This window comes from Blennius ocellaris, assembly GCF_963422515.1.
Source record: "Blennius ocellaris genome assembly, chromosome: 18".
In the NCBI taxonomy this organism is placed as follows: domain Eukaryota; kingdom Metazoa; phylum Chordata; class Actinopteri; order Blenniiformes; family Blenniidae; genus Blennius; species Blennius ocellaris.
In genome coordinates, this window is record NC_137667.1 from 7,259,073 (window position 1) to 7,283,584 (window position 24,512).

Sequence of the window (24,512 nt, forward strand, 5' to 3'; positions counted from 1 at the left end):
ATGAGGGTAAGCGTATGTGCGTGTGTGCACAAACTCAACCAATAATATCATTTCTTTGTCTAATTTCAGTCTGGAAACACAGTGCAGTGGTGACAGGGAGTGGCAGCAGTGACCACGGGGAGCGTGGTTGAACGAGGGACAGAAAACACAAAGAAAAGCTGACAGAACTGGAAGATTGAGGGTAGAGAATCATAGCAGCAGGTTTAGATTCAAAGGTATGAATAACAGTTACAGAAGATGGTGCGTTACGGGATGTGAATCACTGTCTCTCAGGGAAAGCAGGAAACATAGGGATAGTGGGAACAAAAAAAAGCAGAAACATAGAGAATGTTGTCTTCACAAAACCTCTCAGGAAGATGAGATCTAACACAACACAGCCAAAATGAAAAAAAAAAAGAAAAAAAAATGAAATGTGCCTCTCATACCAATTTCACATCAGTGGATAATGTTGTCAGTTAGTGGAGGATAAAGTGGATAAGAAATATGATACTAAATCAAACTGCAAACAACCTAATTCATCCTGGAAGAAAGTACAAGAAAAAAAAAGGAGGAGATTGTCTGGGCCAGTTTGAATGCTAATAGTCGCTTAATTTTACTCCCCTCAGTAATCACTCAGCACCAGCGATTGAGAGGATGAATGAGACGATCCCACACGTTTAATCATAGGCGTTCTAGTTAAAACATCCACTCTGTTTCACTGAGTTAATCCATCAACCCTGACTGTGTTTGATCAATGGATGCATTTGTTGGAATCATAGCATGAAATTGCCTTTTATTTTCATCAACATGTCTCCAGTGGGACATTTCTACCAGCCAATTTTATCATTTAAGCCCCAAGCTTTTAGCACTGCTGATTTCATTTGATTATTCATAGTAACTGTATAGTTTCACGTGCAACAACAACAACAGTTAGTTTTGACTTGTTTAAACAGAACAGGCCGACTGAACACACAGATTAGCTGTATGCCGCAGCAGATGATGTATTTAAGTGACTTGACTCCTGCAGTAGGACTTGTCCTGGGGTTCAGATGGTGTCTCTTGTGGATTTCTAGCCTTGATTGTAATGGATTTAGTTGGACTGTGCAAATGATAGTTTGGCTCTATTGTACATGCTTCACTGCTGATAGCCTGTACTTCTCGAAACTTGAGCCTGAACACTCTCTGTAATTTGAATTAAGCAATTTGAAAGAATCGAAATAAGAAAACAATTTATTGTTGTTGTTTCAGAATGACAAGAATGTGCATAGTAGCTCAGGCAGGCAGGAATGAAGAATGAAGAATCATAATGAGCAGTGCAAAATCGATACGATGCAATGGGGGTTATAAGGTAGACGTGTGTGTGTGTGTCTGGAGTGAGAGCAGGGGTTGGGTGGTGGGGGTGGGGGTGGTGGGGTGATATGGTTGCTTGGGGGTGGAAGCTAACAGTTAATGGCGAGACTTACTGGGCTACATTTAGAATACTGGTCTTCTTTTGTGGCTGTGCAGTGAAAATGCCTCTAAAGGGGATAGTTATCTTGTTTCTGATGAGCTCCGCCGTCCTCACCACCTGCTTCAAGTCCTTCCTCTTCTCCACACAATGCAGCAGCAGGCCATCTGTAGCTGAATGATAAAGGTCAATCAGCCTCTTTAGGAAATTATTTGTCTACGGGATATAGATAAGATACTTGATTATGCAATTTTGGCTGCATGTTCTGACCTACTGAATCTTTGTTGAGTTCCAGTCCAACCTGTTTAGTCTTGTTCATGATGTTGCATTAAATATAACAAATACAAAGGAATATCATTCCACTGATCTTTTGTTAATGGGGACAAAATAGGATTGATATAAAACAGTTGATAAGTGCAGCATTCCTATGCAGCTTGCTTTTTTATTTATTTATTTTTCTGCGCAAACACATCTTCATTTCTTGCTTTGTATCAAAACACGCTCCCATGGGATTTTGAGTCATTGCTGGAGGGTTTGCAAAATAAACCCCACACACAATTAACCCGTCGAAAGCTTCTATTAGTGCCCTCTCGCTTTCATGGAATTGAGGATTTCACCTGAGGTATTTGTAAAAGCACTATAATTGGCCCACTGATGTCAGCGGTTGAAAGAGTTGGAGTGGCTGTGTTGAGGCATTTGATTGGAATTGGTAATGGCTTTAGTATGGTTAAGGTCAGGTTTTGGATCCGAAACGGGCTTCATCTCTACTTACCCCCTCAGGACATGTGCGCGCACATACGTACACACGAGCAAGCAATTCCAAAACACCCCCCCCACCCAATCTGATAGGAGACAAATGCCTTAGGCATTATGGGTTAAGGCCTCATCAAAGACCCATGGGAAATCATGGCAAAATAAAGTAGGGAGATACACCGTGACTGATCATATGGGTGTGAAATAACATAAACTGAACGACATAGAGAGAGAAGATGAGACAAACTGTGATAGAGCCACAAATAGAGATGAAAGTTCAGTTAAATAGAGGGAAAAAATTGACTTTAGAGATGCTGATGTTGCCCTGAGCCTGATTTTATACCCTTAGTTGTGGTCATCAGCTGCCTAATGAATGGACTTAATATGTGGTCGACTGTTGATCTCCATCAAATTTATTTTTAACTTATTGTCGGTTTCCTCACCTCCCGCCCCCATCGTACCATGGTATCCATTGTATGTTTGGCGCGTGTGAAAAGCTGTTGGTTTTAAATGTGGGGTAGTGTGCATCATAAGGATCCTCATAACATTCTCACACCTGTGCTTCAACGTGTGTCCAGGGAGCAGATGCTGAGGCAGTCATGGGGAAAAAAAAAACTGGCGCTCCGATCCTAATACCCTCCAACCGTCCATCCATTTATCCAGTCATCCATTCAAAAATGAAATTATCTCAGTTATTCTCACTGCCTTGAACACTTTTATTTAAGGTCAGTTGTTTTTTTTCTTTTTGTTGTTTTTTTTTATCAACTTGAAACCAATAAAATGTCACATTTGGTAGAAACCATTCCAGAAACTGTTTTAGATGCTGGATTCTATCAGGGAAAAAAATATTAATATGAATAAAAACTGGGTTGTAACGATCACGTCTTCAATCAAAAATGATCAAAATGGTTGGCAAATAGTTCGTCATTCATGACTGATATTTTATCTCTGGCTCAGATTCTGAGGTTTTACACCTTTTTGTCAGATGTAGATATGAAAAAAAACAAAAAAAAATTGACTTTTGCCAAATTGGCTTTGAAAAGGAATTCCCTCCTCATTTACGGTCAAACCATCGAAGGAAAACCGTTCTGGATGGTCTTTTTTCCGCCCCCCCCTACGCTCCTTTGCCCCTTGGGACTGGAAGACAAAGGAAAATATGGAGGTGGGAAATTGAGGGGAAATTGAGCAAGAGCGAGAAATAGAGGCAGAAAGGAACGGCGGAGGAAGCAGGATAGAGAGTGGGAGAGGTGGAGAGACCGATGGAGGGAAAGCAGATGTGGCTCATTGAAGCGGCTCCAGCCCACAGCCAGAGACAAAGACCTGAGAGCACGAGTGCATGATCCTCAACTCACACACGGGAAATTATAGACTGTGTGCCGCGCAGGTATTTTGTAATATGGCGGGGTCTTAATTCTGTTCAAACAGCCACATTATGGGAACAGAGAGCAAATCCTCATTATTGAATTGATTCAATTTTAGAGTGAGGATATGCTTCAGAGTTTTGAGAGTAAGAATTCATGCAGTAGAAGGTTACAGAAAGTCTGTTATTGAGGTGATACAGAGGAGAGATGTTGACCGAGGACAGGAAAGGAAAGGAGGCTGGACACACACACACACACACACACCACACACAGTTAGAACTCTGAATACCAACCAAACCAATATATTTTGTTTGAGGTTGCAAACCAAACAGCCCATTCATCACCAGACAGATTGATATCTCAAGATTATTTTGGGTGCCATGGCTTCATCTTCTTAGTGGGTTAAATGCTGCATTGCAAAGTAAATTCCACCACATACGATCAATATATCAATGCCAGCACACAGCTGCAATTTAATTGTTTTGTATTCTGTGGGGGAGCGCGCAGTCATTTTGAGCTTTGGCTCCAAAATCTGTTGTGCAGGTTATGAACACCACAATTCTTATATTGGAATTGTTGTTGTAATGTTTACTTTTGTTTAGATTTTTCCTCCTATATCAGATCTTTTTTTTCTTTTTTTTTGTCCGTGCTTGCAGTGTCTTGTTGGATGACTGGGGAGAATATATTTATTCAGAACTCCCTTAAATAATTCTACTACCCAGACTCAACCAAACGACTGCGATGATGTGTTGATTACATGTCACTGTTTCACCAACAACTGTACATCATCTTCCTCAATATGCAATAGCTACTAAATCCAGCACACTGAGCAAATTATGCTTTTGAAGTTCAATTAAATTGGCAAACTTTTTGAGATGTGTCATTTTGGCATGATGGTAAAGTGCTGAGGATATATTTGAAGCAGGTGTTGAATAAACCTCAGCTAAGTAAGAATTGGAAGCAAATGGCTTTCCAACAAAGTATTTACTTAATCCAGATTTTGCTTCTAAAATATATCACGTGATCAACCTATGATTTGAATGAAATTTTATGATCAAGACTTTTTAAAATTATTGTTAATTCCTTTTTAAAAAAAAGAAAAGAAAAAAAATGCTGGCTTTGGATGTAAGAAATTGTGTTTAGTTGGAAAAATTAATGAAAAATTGTTTTGTTAAGCTGTATTTTGTAAGATAATAACCATTGTTGTGACATGTTATAATCATGTTGAATTAAAAGATATGGAGTTAATGCAACAGTGTCATCAGTGCAACATTGAGCGCTGCAGTTACTGCAAATTTGTATCATTAACAAAGAAGAATAGTGGTCTTAATAGTGAACCTAGGGGTACGCCACTTTATTGATGAAAGTTGGCAGAACCAATAAAGATTTCACACGTATTTTCAATTATTTATGGCACCAACATATATTTTGAAAATGTGGGGAAAGCATGTTTGTAGCATCTTATATTATGATAAGAGCTTTTCAATGTCCTTTACCATTGAAAATAAGTGCTTTGTTGAGTGGAGAGATACGTACAATTTCCATTTTACTGCCAATGTACAATAACACTATGTGGGCTAAATTAGAAACGAAAATAATGACTTTGTGTTCTAAACTGTGATAAATCTCGGTGACTGCTCAAATTAAGCTCATGACTGAGAGTTCTTTTTAAAAGATATATATAAACAAAATACATCCAGCACACCTTTTTCTGGTAATCCATCACATTTAGTTTGTTGATGATGCTGCTGACAATGAGCTACTGTGGCATTCGGGACAGATCATAGTCGTTCAACGGAGCCGATCATTTCATTCTTAATCGTTTCGATACAAACAATGAAAATATATCACTCTGGATCAAAAACAAGGATGTAAAATGTGTTGTTTTGTCTTTTACTTGGCCACACAGTGATGTAGTGGCGAGCACTCTCTCTGCATATCAAGGACTGCCTCTGCCTTCAGCTCCAGCCTCCCGAGGCCCTGAAGTCATATAGGAAATGGATGAATGCCTCAAAGTTGTATGAAGTTGCATATTCCATAAGCGGTTTGCTGATTTCCCCCTGCCAAACAACTTGGCCGAGTTGGAGCAACATTCTTCTTGCTATGTCCACTTTCAACGCTTCCACCCAGTGAGAGGATATTGCTGAATCGGTAGCGGTTGAATCCTGCCAGGTCTTCATGACACGAGGCCAAATTCAGATTTTCCCTGAGTGCCACTGTTTGTGTATGTTTGATTTTTCAAGCGGGTCCTCACAAAAAAAATCAACTAACTGATGGACGATGCTGTGCTGAAATAATTATTGCCCCTCTTGTAACCCTTTTAAAGGAGAGCGAGAGACAGTGCAAAACAGAAACGGGAACAAGGCTGAGGTGCAGGAAGGACTGAAATATAAAGAGATGAAGACGGGGAGAAAAGATATGGAGCAGAGCAGTGACAGGGAGAGAGAGTGATGGCAGAGAGGGGGAAATTTAGAGAGATTTTACTCATTAAAAAGAGGAGCACAACAAGGGGAGACGGCATTAATCAGAGTTCTGTGCTAATGAGGCATTTACTCATTATGCTGAAGTAGAGAGAGGCCACAGAAGAAAAAAGAAGGGAGAGAGAGAGAGAAGAAAGAGACTGCGCTATAAATTAATAGAGAGAGAACAGGAACAAACGCTGTGGATGTGCTGGGAGGATAAGAGTAACAGGTTAAGATGAAATGGGAAACAGAGAAGAAACCGACCTTGTTGAGGGAGGTGTTGATGTCAGTGGAAGAAGTGAAGCTTTAAAGACTCTAATTCACTTCAAATACTGAAACTGATTTCATGCAAAAATGAGTGAACTCTCAGATTATTGAGTGACCGGTTTGTTCACCTTTTCTTTTTTTCGTTGTATCTGCCTTTTTTTAGTAACATCAAACCACAGTTGGAGCTCATCTTGACTCTGAAAAGTAATTAAACTTTGCTAACTAAATCCCCAAAAAGTCAAAAATCCTTCCCTGTATTGGTGAAACTGTCCAGAGCAAAGGCGATTTCATCTTTCGTCATGATTTTAAATACACACGCCTTTTCATTTGACCCACTGGTGAGGCAGTGCATGATGTGTGTCAGTGTGGTTCACATTGCTGTCGATGGGATGATGCATGTCTCTCGCCCACTTAGTGAAATCATTGACAGGTGCATTATTTAAAGTGAGACAAGTCGCAGCTGATTCATTGTGCATCTTTAAGGCTTATAGAATTAAAATAAATGAAAATGGGGCTGTTCAGATTGTCTGTGGTGGAGCTGCAGGAGCCGTCGCGATGTGGTCAATGTACATCTGCACCAGCGAGGAGACTGTTACTGCCGTGGTCGACACACTGAATGACAGAAGAAGCACCAAAATAGAAAATCTGCAAAGGTTACTTAATCCAAATCACGCATCTGACAAATCTCATTTAAATACATAAATATAACAGGTTTTGGGGGGGTTGTAACACAAATTTGGAGACAAAGATTATTTCTGTTGGATGACATAAAATTGCAAATTGAAAGTATGTTCACACTTTTGGCCCAATTAAAGTGAAATACGGTACAGTTGTTCTGTTCATGTGGTCCATTTGTGGAAATGCTGCAGGGTTTTTTTTTTTTTTGTTGGGTTTTTTTTTTTTTAACCCTAGTGGGCACAAAGCAAGCCTACCGAGCCCCGCTGTTCAAACTGTGTTGATTTCCAAACACACTGTGGTGCAGTTTGATTGAAGTTTGACTGAAGTCTGCACGCAGCCCGGACCAAAGACCCCTAAACAGACCAAAGACAGGATGTGACGGGCCTCAGAAGTATCAGATCCTCGCAGCAGATTACAAGTGATGTTTGCAACAGAGGGATTTCTGCCGCTATTTTGACTTTATACATTTGTAAGCAGTTTTTGAACGTTCACTTTGGTAAAAAAAAAACAAAAAAAAAACACCACAAGTGTTGATATATGCATTGCAGTGTATTCAGGCTCCGGCACGTTGCACTTCTGTAGGAGTTATGGAAGTGAAAATATACTCGTAGTCCAGAGAGGCTTTTTGTTTACATGTTTTGGTCAGTCTGAGTATAAAATGAGCCAAACCTGAGGGCAATCTTTGCTTTTTTGTTTCATTTTCTTCTTTGTCCGGTGTGAACACAGTGTTGTATTACAAAAAAAATGAATTAATAGAGAAAAGCACATGACATTATGGTATAATGTTCACAAGTTTGCAGGAATTCTTCATTTTAGACTTTTATGTTGTGGGAAAAAAAATGTTTCATTACATCTTTACTGTGATGATTTTGTTTAAATGTACAATGTATGTAAATGCATAATAAGGCAGTTCTGGTCAATTCTGGAGTTATACTTGCATATTGAGTTTCCCTGATGATCTGAAAGTAAACCCTCATAACTACAATTTTCAATCTCATGTCGGTGGTCCGACTCCTCATTTCTCCCATTTGTCAAAGTTTTAAAAAACACCGAATTGGACTTGAGAGTTTTGATATTTGTTTTTAAAATGCAAGGTTAATCTGCCATGAAGATACAACAAAATTATCAAAATGTTATAGACACTGAATTCATACACAAACGTGATCTTAAGTTTGCACCATTACAATATAAAAGAGTCCAGGATTGGGGATTGCTGAAGGCGTCCATAGAATTGTAGGGTTTTTTTGAAGACAAAGAGAATTCACTTGGATGTTAAATGGATGTTAAAAGATGATCTCATTAAAGGAGTTTTCCTTCCGAAGAATCCTTCATCGAGTCTTTTGGTGGGATTTGATGATGCAGCACCTTTGGAATACAGCCTGTCAGGAAAGAGCACGCCAAACAGCCTCTGAACCTTATTGTTTATCATCCGCAGTCTCTTCTCGTCTCTGACTATCTCTTCCCAACATGATGTGAACTACAACACACCTGACTCGACGCTAAGATTAGTTTGTTTTGATGAAATTTCATGGCAATCCATCCAGTGATGGATAATTCAAACTGGGTCAAAGTGGTAGATTGACTGACTTTTACTCACCGTCATTCTCGCATATTGTAGATGTGCCATAAACCCCCTCATTAAAAGTAATATGCCTCTCAATTTTTAATGGCAGTCATAGTTTTGGGATCGCCCCGCGTGAAGCAAAATACACCAGAAGAACTAAAGTGGAACCAAAACAGAGTTTAATTGCTGACCCTTTCATTACTTCACAATACAATGCGGATTCAACAGCTTTTAATGTGAAACAAATGCTTCTTTTTGTGCCTCTGTTTTTTTCCCCTTTCTTTCTTTTCAACCTCTTGCCATGGTTTTTATACATCTCTGTCCTATAGCTCTTACTTTAACCCTCTGTAGACATGAGTCACATCTAGGCTGAGTGATCCAGAACTATTAGAGGTATAAATCTGGCATTTATTCTTAGCTCTCCCCCTGTGTCTGACTCCCAGACCCGGTCATGACAAACAGTTGGGCTTTAATTAAAACTCGGTTAAAACCTGCTCTGACATTCAGCCTGTGTCTGAGGATGTAATTTAACCCTGTTTCACTCTGTTTATCTTTCTCCCCGTGTCTCACCAGGACTCCGACCTTGTCCTGACGTTCAACCTGTCCATGCATCGCTCTTGGTGGATGGAGAACGGCCCCGGGTGCAGGGTGACACCCATCACCCCTCCTCCCTCCTGGGCACCTGAGGACCACCGATATATATCTATATCTGGCTGTCTGATGGATTTTCAGTTCATCGAGGTGGCTCATTCCTCGCTGCAGATACTCCTGGCTGTAAGTACTTCAGCTAAATAGGCCCTTTTTGAAAAGCAATGTAATTTCACACTCAAGTATCAGTGTGTAGGACTCGCACTGTTGGATTAGGGCTTTAGAAAGGCTTTATACTAACAGGAATGACCTGTACTCACAGCTGGGTCTGCAACAATTACAAAGCATGTTTGCGATTTTGAAGTCCCCATGAAATGGAAAATAGATTTTCGCAGTTGTTGTCTCGTGGCTCTGGGCTTGTTTTCAAGTTAGATCTTGATCTGTGTCACGTTATTGTCACAAATCACATAAAATATCTTCTTTTTCTTTACCTGTAAATCAGCCAAATGCCTGATGGCTCATCTTGCAGGTGTCTACTGACTGTATATTCCATAGAAATGCAAATGCAGCATAATGAGCCTCTTCAGCACCAACCGCAGTGCCGGCTTAATATAACATTGGAGCTGCTGAAAATGTCAATCAAATCTGTAGCTTACCTCTTTTACTTTCAAATGTTTTTTTTACCAGAAGTGTGTAATGACAGGAGATCAAACAGATCTTAAAGTGCCTTTATTAAAGGAGAAGCGACATGTAGATTTATCTTGACTATGAGTTTTTTGGCATCACATATGATAGTGAGAACTATAGTTCAGACAATGAAAATCACGCTAAAGTGATATTTAATTTGGTGTATACGTTTTGCTAATACAAAGCTGGGTTTTAGGGCGTGGCCTCTGTGTTCTAAGGCACAAATATGCTTCCTTTATGCACGTAAAACGGTATGTATATTTCAAACGTTGTCACGCGTCACTACCTTCATACTCCAGGCTTTACATAGGCGTGGTCTTTAGGCAAAACATCCAGTAGAGGGCAGTGCACATTTATTTATTTATTTATTTATTTACCTGGATGCAATGGGTTCAAAACTGCTAAAATAACTGTTTGATTGTCTCGCTTTGCTTGTATCCATGCACACATCCACAGTCTTTCCTTAAAAAGTTTTGTTGTCTTCTTTGTTCCTTTCGCTGGTCACACATGAGCTACACTGCATGACAATGCAAGGCGGGGTTACGTGGTGCCCCTTAACGCATCAACAACGCAAACGACATCGCATCCGGGACATAAACTTTCTCTGTTATTATTGAAACAGTTCGGTGAAATGTATTCCTGAAAACGTTTGAAGTGAGAAATAAGCTGTGCAATTGAAAAGATGAGCGCTGCTTCACAGACGTCTGCCTGCTGTGAGGGGGCGTGGCCTGCGAGGTTGACGGCTTCTTTTTGGATTATGAACTTTCCTTCTCGAAACAAACACCGATATTTAACACCGATTTGCAAAAGGAAATATAAGGAAGGATTTTTTTTTTCATTTGGTCAGTTATTTCATAAAGATCAAGTGCAAATGGAACAATTATTCAACGAACAAAATTGTGGAATTGTATTTTTCCTATTCATGGGGTATTTAAAGTATTGCAAACATCAAATGGCTATTGTGAGTCAGGAGAATAACAGTTTGTATATGTTTTTCATTGATATTCAATACATCATGAATACATCCTTGAGTCATTAAACACTCTCTGTGATTGAAAAATATGAAGAAATGAACAATATGAAGAAATGTGAACTGAAGATATAAAAAGAAAAATATTTGTCGGGGGAGGTGAACGAAGTTGCACTTAGGTTTGCTGCAGTAAAGCATATTAATGCAACCAGAATGTTAAAAATTTATCAATTGATTCAATTAAATTTATCCCAATTCCTTGTAATAATCATATTTTTTTTAGATCAACTATCCTGTATTGTGTATTTTTAGGTGTGTGAGATGTGTGTGTTGTTTTTAAATGAACTTTTGAAAAGTAGTTACTCGCTAAAACTCAGTTGTTTATAACTTCCTTTAGTTTGTGATTGCTCTCGAAACGTGTGCATAAGGAATGCGCTTAATAAGTTGATTCCTCTCACTATTGCGTTAGGTTTGACGTATTCTAAAGCGCATTGCAACCCCTTATGCACATAGAATGCAAAAGATAAGCTGCTTGAGAAACTCTTCCTCTATCTCAATTGTCTGTGTCTCATTTCATTGTTGCCAAAGCGCTTTTCCTCCCGGTGTTTCCCGCTGCCTGTCTCGTACCTTTGCCCTCCGTGTTTCTGCCTCTCCTGCTCTGTCAAGCTGTGATAATTAGGGGGATCAGAAGACAGAACAGAGAGAGGAATTGAAGATCGGGAATGAAGGAGGCCTACCACTTTTCATCTCGGGTCGCTCTGTGTTTTCAGAGCATACGTGCGGAAGCCGACCTGTGCGCAACAAAACAAACCGGTGCTTTAATGTGACTGCATGCATCGTTCCGAGAAAAGACGGGGGGGGTGAAAACAGCGAGAAAGTTTTGGGGAAAGTAAAAGTGCATCATTCTGCCTCCTACCCTCCCCTCACTATTCATGACTGCCTCCTCTCCTCGTGCAGTCTCCGTGCCTCTCTGTCAATCGATAGTGGTACTTATAGTGTGGCGGAGTGCCAAGCCGCCGCCGCCACCACCACCACCACCACCACCACCACCACCACCACCACCACACAGCTGTACCACTTTCTCACTGTAATTGGTGTGTGGAAACACTGTCATGCTCCATGAGCACAGACTCTCCAGTCTGACAGGTTCACAGCCCCTACTGGCTGACTGGTTTACGGTAATTGACTAAGTTGGGGGTTAGGGTTTAGTTAGCCTGAGCCTAAGCTGTAGAGGCGGGTTATCTGGTTTGTTCACGACGAGTGAAAATTAAGGGGGCGGGGGAGGGGTTGGGGGGGGGGGGGGGGGGTGTGTGGATGTGACGTACGATTGTAGGAAATCAAGGCAAATGGGAATGAGCTGGACAAGAAAATAAGTACGAGAGCAGAAGAAGTACAGCCGCTGAGGCACTGCAGCTGTCAAGTTTTTCAACAGAGCATAATTTGTTTGGCTGGGCGGTCAGTTGGGTACGTGATGGACTTGCTGGCTTGTCTCACTGCCTCACTGGCTGTCTGATTTAGTCTCCATCTCACTGAGTTACACATTAATATGATGCACCACTTCTAAGTGCACACGAAGTCTTACATCCACCGCAGATAGCACTGTTTATCTCTTATGAGAAAACATCTCATTTCACAATCTATTTTCCACAGACTGTCTCTCATGGTTCTGTGTTTTCCATGTGGCGCGAATTTAATTGTAACATCATAAACTGATGGGTTTGCCACCTGACTGTTTGAACAAGTGATTTTTGACGAGAGGACTCATTAGTTTTTCAGACTTTTACAATTTCTTCACAATTTGTTGCACAGTAGGAGGATCATCTGTGCTGAGACGGAGCAGAGGGCTCCTCCTGGGAGATCGACGCAGTGCTCAGTGTAATGTAGGCCATCACTGCCAGGCTGTTGCACAGTAGGGAAATGCACAAGCATGACTTCTTTAATTACTGTGTTTTTCAGCTTCTTCTTTTTTTTTTTTTTTTGTTCCCACTAATAGCACAGACAAAGTCATAATTAGATTATATTTGACACAAAAGAAAGATCTAAGACGAGGCGTTCTGTTGGCCCAGTGGTCTAGAAGAGTGTCTGTCTGCAGGTAATTTCACTCATTTGCATAAAGTCAGCTAAAGTGGATAAACTCATCATTGAAATTTTCCACTGTTGTTTTTGTTTGGGAACAGAACTTGGAGATGTCGAGGCTGCACTCCACAATGCAAGTAATCATGAAACTTAAAGCACTTTATGTCACAGAAATATATCGGATGGATTATATCTTGAGGGTAATTTCACACCAGTCATTTCTTTTTCAAGTGAAAACAGAAATCTTACATTGCCTTTTGGAAAATGCAACTTTCCTGGAACCGCTCCCACTGCACATGTGCACCATGGCTGTAGTAAATAGTTCTTGTGCACATGCACGAGTAGCTGGACAATAGCAATAAGTGTCATGACTCCAAGTCCATATTCTCCTGGGAGTTTTAAAGTTGAAAACACCAGTACAGTAATAGCAATCCAATTTAGTCATATCTCACCATTGTTAACATTTAGAATGTATTGTTCTTTCCAAATCGTGGCTGTGCATGCCAACTACATCATTTCCAGTTGAGTTGTGTGCCACAGTCACGCTGCACACCAGCGACCCTCCCTTGTTTAGTGTCTGAACAAACAGCAACTGCTTTAAACTGAAAATCCACAGATGAATATGTTGTTGCCCAAATTGGCTCCTACCCTTGACATATCTCTTGTGAAAAATCTGACACGATGTTTTTCTGCTGAAACCGGCAGACAGCAGAAACTTTCAGACAACCGGTCCGTGACCCTCCCCTCACCCGGCAGCTTGTGAGAGTAATCTGTTCGTCTGCACTTAATTGCGTGACCTCGTAAATCCTGATGCGCTCGTGTTCACAAACCTGCAGAGTTTATTTAATGAGCTCGGTTTATTTTCACAGTGAGACATTATTAAAACACAATCAAAATGTTTCTCAATTACACCATAAAGACTACTTGGAACTCCTAGGTGGTGGAGGCAGGAGATCTTTTTTTTTTTGTGGGATTGAATCAACATATGTTGGACAAACTGTTGTTGCCATCATCATCATCACTCACATACTTCCATCCAAATGGGGAAGTCAGATTTTAATAGTTGTTAAAGATCAGGGAAGAGACACAAAACAAAGTAATGTCAACGAAAGCTCTAATCCCTTATTTTTAGAATGTCTACAACTTGTAATTGTGAAACTTCTGAATCTATCAAACAAATGAATGATTTGTGCATCAGTGGCAGCGGAAACATTTTTGCATATAAGAAGAAAACAAACATCCTCTGAGGGCGAGTGAGGTTGAGGCTGCATTTTACTTAATTTCAGGTTCATGTGCTGCTGCAGTGAGCTGTGTGTAGTTTTCCACGGGCTTCAAGCACTTCAAACTCATTTAGATGAAAGTGATTAAATGTAATTATTGATTGCAGTGTCGCTGTGATTTGTGAGTGCAGCTCTGGCTTATGAAATGGTTCATCATGGATGAGTTGCAGAGCTGACGCAGGCTGTTGTTCAGTCAGCTGGTCGGTCAGCTGATTAGTCGGTTTGATCCAGTAGATCTGACATCTTCATTGTTGCAACAGTTGATTGAGCTATTCGTTCAATCAATGTTTCACACAAAGCGACTTCAGCATACCGGAAATTGTGAGTGTTTATTAACATGAAAGCTCATTTGAATTTTTTTTTTTTTTAATGTTCTGCGGACTGGGATGGTGAAAAGTCAGCTCCGTCAGCACATTCGGTTGCATTTGTTTTGGCAGAACACGTCGTCACCTTCCTCTCTGGTGGAGGACAAACTGCGTCACTGGGCGACTGACATATAGATGCCCTCCCTTGGCATCTGCACTTGCTTTTTCTGAAAGGTCTCATCCCACGATGCAATCCGGGAGCTTTGTGGTCTCCGCTTCTGTGCAGAACACAGCGCATAATCCCCGTCCTCATTGAACACCAGATGTTTGACATTCAGCTAATTTCTCCCTGAGCTGCGTTTAAAACTTCCAGGTGCTGTCAGAAACTCTGCTGAGGGAGTGTTTGGGACGTGATTGTTGCAAGGAGAAAAAAAAAATGATGATTCAGTTATCTTCCTTGAGTTTAATGGGATTTGCTTGGCTAAATTGCACATTGCAAATGCAGCCCTTCTTATACCTTTATAGGATTTCCTGAGCATTTCAGCGTGGGTGTCATCTGTCTGACTTTCCCGCCGTATGATGAAAATGAAATCCATCCTGACAGTACCGACACTGGTTACATGAAATCTGCAGTGGAAAGATGCTATCCGGTTTAAAATCCATCCATTTGATATCCGCAACCACTTTATCCTGCAGAACCTCACTGACAGCGATTGTAGAGGGTGCGTGGTGTTTGTTATGTGACAAAACCATATTGATTTGTATCAGTGTACCATCTCGAGTGGGTATACGGTAATCCTGGAGTCTTTTACAAGACGGATACGGTATGTACCTGTTTAAACTACACCAATATGGTAATAACAGGAGAAATAATTAGTCTGTCACATGGTGATATAAACAGATAACCACCCACACACAAATTTACATTACACAATATACAGCCACTGCTTAAAATCTATTCTGTTGCATAATGTAAACCTTCAGTTTTTCACCCAGTTTGCTGCCACTTAAAATTGATTATTTTGAAAATGACCAGTTTTTCTCTTTGTTTTGGTCTCTTATCCAGACGTGAATAACATTTTTGGACACTAAAATTAATAAACTGAGATGTTCCACCTCAGTTTGTTCATGCCACACATCATGTGGGAGTATCATTTAGAGTACTGGCTGAAGTCTGAAACAAAACAGATTTCCATTATGAAAGTTTGGCTGCTATTCACAAACTGAACCGTTGAATCTAAACCGTTCATTCATCTTGTGGCCTTGCATGCATGTTTGAGCTTTGTAGTCATGTTTGTATTCCAATTTATATAGAAATGTTGTTTTTTTAAGGATTTTTTTTCTTTCAGTGAAAGACAAAGCACACAGTGTTTTTTCCATTTGTTTGATTCTATGTAATGTTTGTAGTTATTGTTGCTTTCTTGAGACACTGTCTTAAAGCTAACGTTGGTGAACTTTGCTGTATTTTCTCACCAAAGACTTAGTTGGATCGCCATTATATTTACCAGTTATCACCCGTTATAATCATCCTTTCATTTACACTGTTTAAAATCTGCCTCAGGGCTGAAAACTAAACAAAGGCCACCATTCATTGTGAGAATCACACCTGTGGGTGAATCACAGCTGTTCATCCAAATGATTTGCCTCTGTCGGAGGAGAGGGCTAATCAAACCCAAGATGGTCTTGCTGTATCTTGCTTGGGAGCGACATTAACCATTGCAACACCCCATTTCATTTTGGTTTTATTTAATGAGTGCACTTAATTACAGTTAATGCAGACTGATCCGGAATGAGAGCCAAATAGGAGTCATAAAAATAAACTCACCGAGACGCTACCGAGGCTGAGATAGAAAACGTGCGATTGCGAGTGTCTTGTCAGTATTTCTTCATATCAAATTGCCTCATTTTAAGGTCATTTAAGGTGTAACCGAAGCGCTAGATGCCTGTTTTACAGTCATTATAATTGAAAACATTTGTTAGGAACACACTGTTCAGACTCTGAAACGGGGGTGGGGGTGGGGGGGTGTTAAAGTCACCCACTGCAGAAAGAAAGAACATGTACAGTCTGACAGTCTATTTCCCCGACTCTTACCGCTCTCTTCGTGTTTTTTTTCTCACTTACTGTTGCATAGCTAAACACATTTGCCGTGTTTACCATGGCAACAAGCACCTGCTATAAGTTGTGTTTGAGAAATGAGATAAAGACTGTTTATGTTTGTGTGTGAGTGTGTGCACATGTACGTGTCACAAGGCACATAAGGCCTCACAAAGAATGGGTTCTGCTCTGAATGAGGTACATGGCGCCGTGAGGTGGAGAGGAGACGTTCTACAAGTTATTGCTTGTCAGGCCGATCAGTGCAGGGAGTACTGCTATTTCCATTTCCACTTGTCAAGCCAAACATCTCTCAGGTTTTCTGTTGTTTTGTTTGTTCTTTTGTTCTTGCAGTAACTAGATAACCTTAATCCGAAGACAAAATGGGAAAAAGACTTCTGTCTGAGAAATCTGAGAGTAGCTCGCTTCAATTCATATTCAGTCCAACCAAACATAAGATTTAAAGCCTTCTCTCTTTTCTTTCATGTCACATTCGTTTGTAAACCTTACTTTTTCCACCGTGAAAGTGGACAAGTTCGTTGAAACAGGTAGGCGTCATGAAATTTTATGCAATATTCCATATGATAAACTACTCGTGGGGTTTGAGAAAATGTTCAAACGTCACTAAAGTCATTAAGTGTCTCTTTAGCAACAATGATGTCTGTAAGAACATTTTCAGTCAATCTACGCAGATATGGCTCAACCGCCGCCAAACAGTTGATCAGTTAACACAGAGTTATCTCAACACTCATAGAGCCAGAGGCATGAAACAGAATGGGCCCTGTCCTCCAGGTACAATTGGCTCCAGCACCTCTTCATATGTCCAATATCAACTGCTTGGTGGAGGTTGGTCCATTCTCTGACCTGATCCAATCAAAAAGTTAATTAGGAAGAAGGAGGAGAAGCTGAGGATGCCTGTGTACAAAACATGGTGGACCTGTCTGCAGGGAACACCGAGCACATGCCAGTGTGCTGCACCGGGTTGGGTACCTGCAAAAAAGCTTTGGAATGGGTGAATAATGTAAATCCGTACATTTACAGGTACGGATATGTGCAGGACTCTGAATCATGCAGCATCTCACATGCTTTAGTCTTACAATATTAACTGAAAATCTGTTTGGTTTTTTTCGGGCAAGTATTGAGCGGCACAGGATATTTGTTAAGTCTGTGAGTAAATAAGTAAGTGAGACTATAGTTGTACTCGTGAGGAAAGTGAGAAGACTTACAGGGGAGGCTAAATGGGGGCTGTAGTTGATACCAGGGATCATACTGGAAAGGTCATCAGTCCATTAGAGGGTAAACACAGAGAGACAAACACACACACACACACATACACTCATATTCATACCTCAAGGCATATTAGAGTTGTGGAGGTGCGTTCTTTTCCACAATCTGTACATCATTAAGTGTGAGGCCTGAGTAGTCCACATATCTTCTATCTTCTATGCGTCTCTGCTGCTTGCTTCCTTTAGGATGTATATGTGCCTTGCTCAAGAACACAACCACAATGAGGGCTCAACGTGATCTATTATCTGACAGTCCAAATCTCTGACCACCTGAACAGTTGATGAATCAGAATCAGCATGCTTCAGTAATGCCAGCCGAAAATGTTATACATTTATATTAATTTATTCAGTTAATATCATTAAAATAAATACATTGTATCATTCTGAATGGATATTTTGATTTAACAGAAACATTTGGGTACATTTGTGAACTTTTCAGTGAAACTTGAAGACGATATAAATCAGATTGCCCCAAGCTTCTTTTATACCAGTCACTGCTGTGCAGGACTACAAACTGTCACCTTCATCAGACTACATCATTGTGTACTAAGAAATGTGGACGGTTCTTTAGATGTTCTTTGATCCAACTGTCAGCCACAAGAATTTTGTGGGGAGAGTTTTGTGATAGATTTTACATTCATCTTTACTTTGGGGCTGTTTGGGCAGTTCAAAACTTAAACAACCAGACACTTAAACTTTGCGGGCTTCGTGTTCAGAATAGTTGGTATATATAACTGCAGACGCGCAGAACTCCAGCAATAAACAAGATAAGGTCTTGTAGCTAATATTGATGCAGCCCAGCTATCTTATTTGGATTTCTTCACTTGGATGAAAGATCAGGCTTATTGTAAACGGGATATTATGTTTACATGCAGCGATGCCAAAACAGAGTACTTGGGGGTTTGGAGAATATTAACAGGATATTGATGTGCAGAGAAACGTACTGATCACGGGTCTGTGCACCACGTTCAGTCCCACCAACAAAACTGCACCCGAAAGTCATTTTCAGAGGCAATGAGCCTGCCAAAGACAGAGCAGGTCGGAGCAGATCAGCTTTTCCTCTTCATGCCAAGAAACAACCCCTAAACTCTTGAAAGTCAACATTTTGACTTTGTAACATTAAAGGTCTTATTCAAGTGAATCCTGATAAATGAATAATTTGGGGTGGTTGGCAGGGAGAAAGGAGAGGCGGTCTGTGAGTTGAGGTCATCTAAATCTTTCAAATAATATATTGCTGTCAACTGGAATGACAGCGCAGATGTTTTTATGAACTCGCTTTTAACAGGATACGTGACCTGTGGTGCTTTTTCACGATATATCTGCTAAATCAAACAAATTGATTTGCACATTACTTTTGATGAGCATGTACTGGAAGCAATGTCTTCTTTGTTTTCACATTAAGGAGATTCGCTCCCACACAGCACAACACCAGCTTTTATTGTCTTTTTTCGCGGCGAGAGCTGTTTCTTTGCTTATCAGATGGTGGGGAAAATAAGGCAGAGATGGAAAGACAGAATGCAAAGGGAATGCTCGAGAGGAAGAGGGAATAGGAAGGAAATTGTGAAACGGTAAGAGAAAAGCAGGGAGGAGAGAGGAGCTGTGGGAGCTGAACATTATTTAGACTAAATGAGGTCGAGACCTTGAGATATACACTGAATCTCAAATGGAGCCCCTCACATTTGCAACTTGTGTGTGTTGGCATGTGTCCAGGTAGTCAATAGAATACCAACCAGGTCAATGTCATCCCACCCAGCACATGCTTAAAGCCTTATTTCAGGCATAATGCATCCTCATTCAGGATCATTTGTTAACCTGACGCCTCACTGAAACACACACGTGTGCCTCCGTCGCTGACCCGCCCTTATACTTCTTTCTTCTCACATTCCTGCCTCTCTTCATCGCGCTTTCCTCTTCGATCATCGCGGGGTGGCAAGGTCACTAAAATACTGACCCTACATTGACTGCACCTTTCTGTAGCCCCACTTAAATCCGGTGCTGCGAGGTAGCAGTTGCCTTGGAAACAGACCACCAATGAAAGAGTGGATCAAAGAGCAAAGGTGTTGTGGTTATGTGAACTGCTACATCAGTTTTAAATATCTCACACACACATTTTTTTTTAAGAATCATCAGCACCCAAATACTGTCTCTTTTATACTGTTTCCAAGCATGTGCACATTGTGAGGTTGATGTCTTGGTTACAGGAGATAAAGCAGAATCCACTGTGGTGGTGGTTTTATCTGATGGCAGCGAAAATATAGAAGATGTTTTTACCTCTTGACTTGAAACATCAAGGGAACAGTTGAGCTAAAAATTAAATTTAAGTTATCACAGTCTTGCTTATGTTTGCGCACAGCATCACCATGGAGAGATGTTTGTTGTGTGCAAGTACTTTTTCTAATACATATATACCTCTACAACTTGAAAATATGTATTAAATCAGCTCTAACACCATAAAAAATGTGGACAACCTTGTGTTTGTCATTGAAGATGCGCGTGTGTGTGTGTGTGTGTGTGTGTGTGTGTGTGTGTGTGTGTGTGTGTGTGTGTGTGTGTGTGTGTGTGTGTGTGTGTGTGTGTGTGTGTGTGTGTGTGTGTGTGTGTGTGTGTGTGTGTGTGTGTGTGTGTGTGTGTGTGTGTGTGTGTGTGTGTGCGTGCTCTATTTTGGAGCAAAACACCACCGTGCTGTTCTGCTCCACTTACACCAACACCTGTTTTCTCTTGTCCGCTCCAACTATTCGTTCAACGTCTATGTCTCCTTTCTTTTCCTCTTTCATTCACTGTTGCATGAGATAATCCACTCTGTTATTTCTTTTTCCTCTTTGTCTCCAGCTGGTGGGGTTTATCTACGCCTGTTACGTTGTCAAGCTCATTTCTGAAGAAGAGGATAGCTGTAAGTATACAATCCCAGTCCTGCTTGCACACATGCACGTGACAAATACAAGACAGTTCTCAAATGTTTTCTTTTTCTTATAGATAGTACAAGAAAAAAAGATCTTAATATTGATGTATGTTTCATTTTGTATGAATGAGTCAATCAGATAGTGAACGGAGCCACAGGTGGAATCTCGGCACCAACAGCATCTCGAGACAGAAGGGCAACCCGACATGAAAGGAAACGTAAAAATGTGATGTCTCATTGAGGCATGCGACACAATCTTCTCATTTCTAGTCGGCTGAATAGACTGCCGCTGGCACACTTTATCAACTGACGCTAGGTAGCTAATTGAGTTAATTAACTTTAATGCCCTCAGTTATACTAAAGAGATTTCGGGTACATCTTCACATGCTTACCATCTGGTGATCCCTGTAAAAGATGTAAAGGCACTGTTCACTCCCGGCTTTGAAGTAAGTCTCGTGTTAAATATATTCCTTGGAGTGTTTGAGCCAGAATTTCATCAAATATCTATGGGGTCTTTTGAGTTCTTTGCTCAGGTGGAGTGTCAGCAATGGCACTGTTTGCTACAAAGGTGTCAAGCACATTTTAGCTCAGGGGCCACATACGGCCCAATTTTTATCTTGCGTGGGCCTGATCTGGAAAATAATGTCATAATAACCTTTAAATATGAACTTAGAAAGTTTTATTTGTTGTGGCGCAGAATATACTTAATGAAAGCGTCTATATTTTCACAAAACAAAACAATTATAACCAAAATTGACTACTAAGTATAGTATAGTAGTACTACATTGAAAAAAAAACGTATCCTATTGTTGTTGCATTATTCATGTTTTTATAAACTCACGCTGACAGTGAGTCTGATATCCCATCTCAGGTCTCAGTGTTGTGTAGTGTCTGATACTCTCAAGAAATGTGTTGAAAATGTCTTGTAGTCTCTTGCAGGGCCGTTGCCCACGACCTTTATGTTTGACACCTCTGGTTTAGTAGCTGTACAATCACAGCCAAAAGACACTGCACAGTGAGCCCAACTTTGTTTTTGCTTGGTTTCGAGCAGCTTTATATTGAGCTTTATATAATGTAACCAAGCTGCGTTTTCTTGGTTAGTTTTTTTTTTTTTGATTTTGTCCCAGCAATAACATAACACTACAGTGACCTGAAGCCGTTTCACTCAGACAGTATTTGGCGCTCATGATTCGGAGGTCTTAGTGACCATGGAGGGCGAGCGGCTTGCAGTACTTCAACTGTGGGAGTTTTGTGAGACTGTTAATGGCGTTGCCGTCCTCGACTAGCTGGCGGCGTTTATGTATTTTATGGCATTGTGATGGGAAATATACACAATGATCATTTCAATTATGACCTTGATCACGTCCTCTGTACACTCTATGTAGACAGCCTCCAACAATTGTTTTCTGTTTTCCTTCCTGCTCAAATGGGGTTGTGACAGCAATCTAGAGAGTGTTGAAGCAAAAGTATCTTTGTCTCCTGCAACATCTCTCAGCTCATCTGGGCAAAAACCTAATTCCCATCTGCGTCTCAAGACGCAGAGATGGTTAACCGCTTCCCCCGCTGTAGTGTCTCACGAAGTTACGTATCGTAGAAATACCTCCTTTGTTCGTTCTTGAGACATCAGTGTTTCACCCTTTGTGTATTGTTTCCCGTTTCTTGTTTTGGACAACTTTTTTTTTTTTTTTTTTTAAAGACTTTTCTCCGTTGGTAGGTTCCAAGTGTTTCTTGAGCACTTTGGCACTCATAACAATCCAACAGTTGAAGAAGCTGCTGTGGTTACGGATGCAAAGCTGTGACTCCACACTGTTTGGAAGAATAAATGGTCAATTTGTAATATGTTTGATGAAGTAGCGTTGAGTGGATTCAGGTCCAACTTGTAAAGTAAATTGCTTTTTCTGGCCGCGCCTCCTCCGTGGCTTCTTCATTCATTTTGTAACAAAGCGGCAGGCCTGAATGAAGCCGTCTTGGAATGAGAGTTTTTACCAACACTTTACCGAGTGAATTCAAAGGGAAACTTGTAGCCCGCAGGTTTCACAGCCAGGCTCATTCATTTCCAGTTGCACGCCAAGAGGGAGACGAGCGAGACGGGTGGAGGATGAAGAGAGCTAAATAGATTCATGCGGGATCAAAGTCCTCTTTCATTCATACTGTAGGCCTCACCCACATGCTTACCACATTCAACCACCATCACCAAGCAACAGTCGTGAAGAAGAGAAGAGACAGGGGAACTAAAAGATTTGCACTAGTTACGGATCATTTATCTTTATTCTCTCTTTAATTGATAAACAGACTCAACTCTGATGATTAGGAAGAGGCTGAAGATGGTTACTAGTTACCTTTAAAGATTAGAATGAGGCAAATCACTGTGTTTACTCTGATTGTTGTTTCTGAAATTCATTAATCCGAATGAGTCCATTTTCCAGAAGCCTTGAGTTCAGACTTTCTTTTCAAGTATAGTACTGATCTTTCCTGAGGATCAATACCGAAGCATGTCTTGTTCAGCACGGATGTGAGGTTTCTGTTTGCATAAGACATGAATATTGATAGGTCATGAATGCAGACAGGATCAGTGGATACACTCGAGAGCAGACGCATTCCTCTGCTTTTTACTTCTTGATTGGCTGAGGTTGTCCGGGGAAATTATTCCCATCTGCTCTAAAACAGCAGGTCAGCACCAAGAGGCTCCTCATGTGGCGCGACTATCCCTGCGTTCAATGAAGCCACAGGGAAACACCAAATCATCACTTTGTTAATGGTTAAGGGTAATCTCACTGTGTGTTTATATCTCCCTCGCTTTAATGGAGGGAGATTGAGTTTTGATGGTTATTTGTGAGCTGCAAGTTTCTCAACATTGCATTTTAATAAGCTTGATGATAACAGCAATCCTGAAATGCCACTGTGCTGCTTCTTCCACGTCTGAATAATTAATGTCTAACACTTATTATTTGGCCTTTCCTTAACTGTTGTTTTTTGGCCTTTGGCTTCCAATACTGAGCATTTCAGCTTATTTTGCACCACAAGGGTGTTTTATACAACTAAACAGGAGCGTAAGATGAGACTGAACTGTTGAAATACTGATTTTTGTATTTTAACGTGTGTGTTTTAAAACTCATCTGTTCACGCTGTTTGATGGATTTTTTTTGCTAAAGGATTTAAATGTGTATTTCCGTCCTCCTTTCATTGTCCTACTTGAGCATTTTCTGCTGAAATTACGTTTTGGATATTTTAGATGAGAGACTACAATACATCTGCATCAGTTTTAATGTCTGCTCGGTTCTCATCGACATGTTCAAGGAACTTCCAAGAAATATGGCCCAAATGTTGATTTTCATTTAGAGATGAGATTCTGATTAAGGTCCAGATGTCTGCAGATTTGCCACTTTAGTCTCTTCAGGAATCAAGACTGTCAGCATTTAATGTTAATGTGACCTTAGAGTGCACACTGTGACTTTAACTCAGTGATTTAAACACTGATTATGACACAAGTTCACACAATCATGAAGAACAGTCATTCTATTCTTGTCGTGAAGCTCTTTATTAGTCCTTTTAGTGGTCATCAAGTGAAGGAGAAGTTGTTCTCAGAAGATATGTGGGATGTAAAAAAAAAGAAGAATTTTTTTAATCTTTTGAGATATTTGTTTCCAAACACATGAATGCCACAAGGGCTCCTTTCATGTTCCTTTGTTAATTTTTAGTGAATGGATGATGGCACACTTATGATATTTTATTATTGCACAATCACAGCTTTTGAGACTGTGCATGCACACCACAGCCGTAGTTAATAGTTCTTCTGAACATGTACAAGCAGATTGACA

At 40.5% G+C, this 24,512-nt stretch overlaps 1 protein-coding gene across 2 annotated transcripts in view; it reads left to right on the top strand.

Annotated features, from left to right (window-relative positions):
- nkain2 (sodium/potassium transporting ATPase interacting 2) overlaps window positions 1-24,512 on the top strand; it is a gene marked incomplete at both ends in the record, with an annotated part of 84,283 nt that overhangs the window by 56,720 nt on the left and 3,051 nt on the right. The window contains 2 exons of one of the 2 annotated variants that reach the window (XM_080514587.1): window positions 9,085-9,285; window positions 20,625-20,685. In XM_080514587.1, coding sequence (XP_080370713.1) covers window positions 9,085-9,285; window positions 20,625-20,685 — 262 coding nt within the window. The remainder of the gene's footprint in view (window positions 1-9,084; window positions 9,286-20,624; window positions 20,686-24,512) is intronic. The other variant, XM_080514588.1, reaches the window with a different exon arrangement.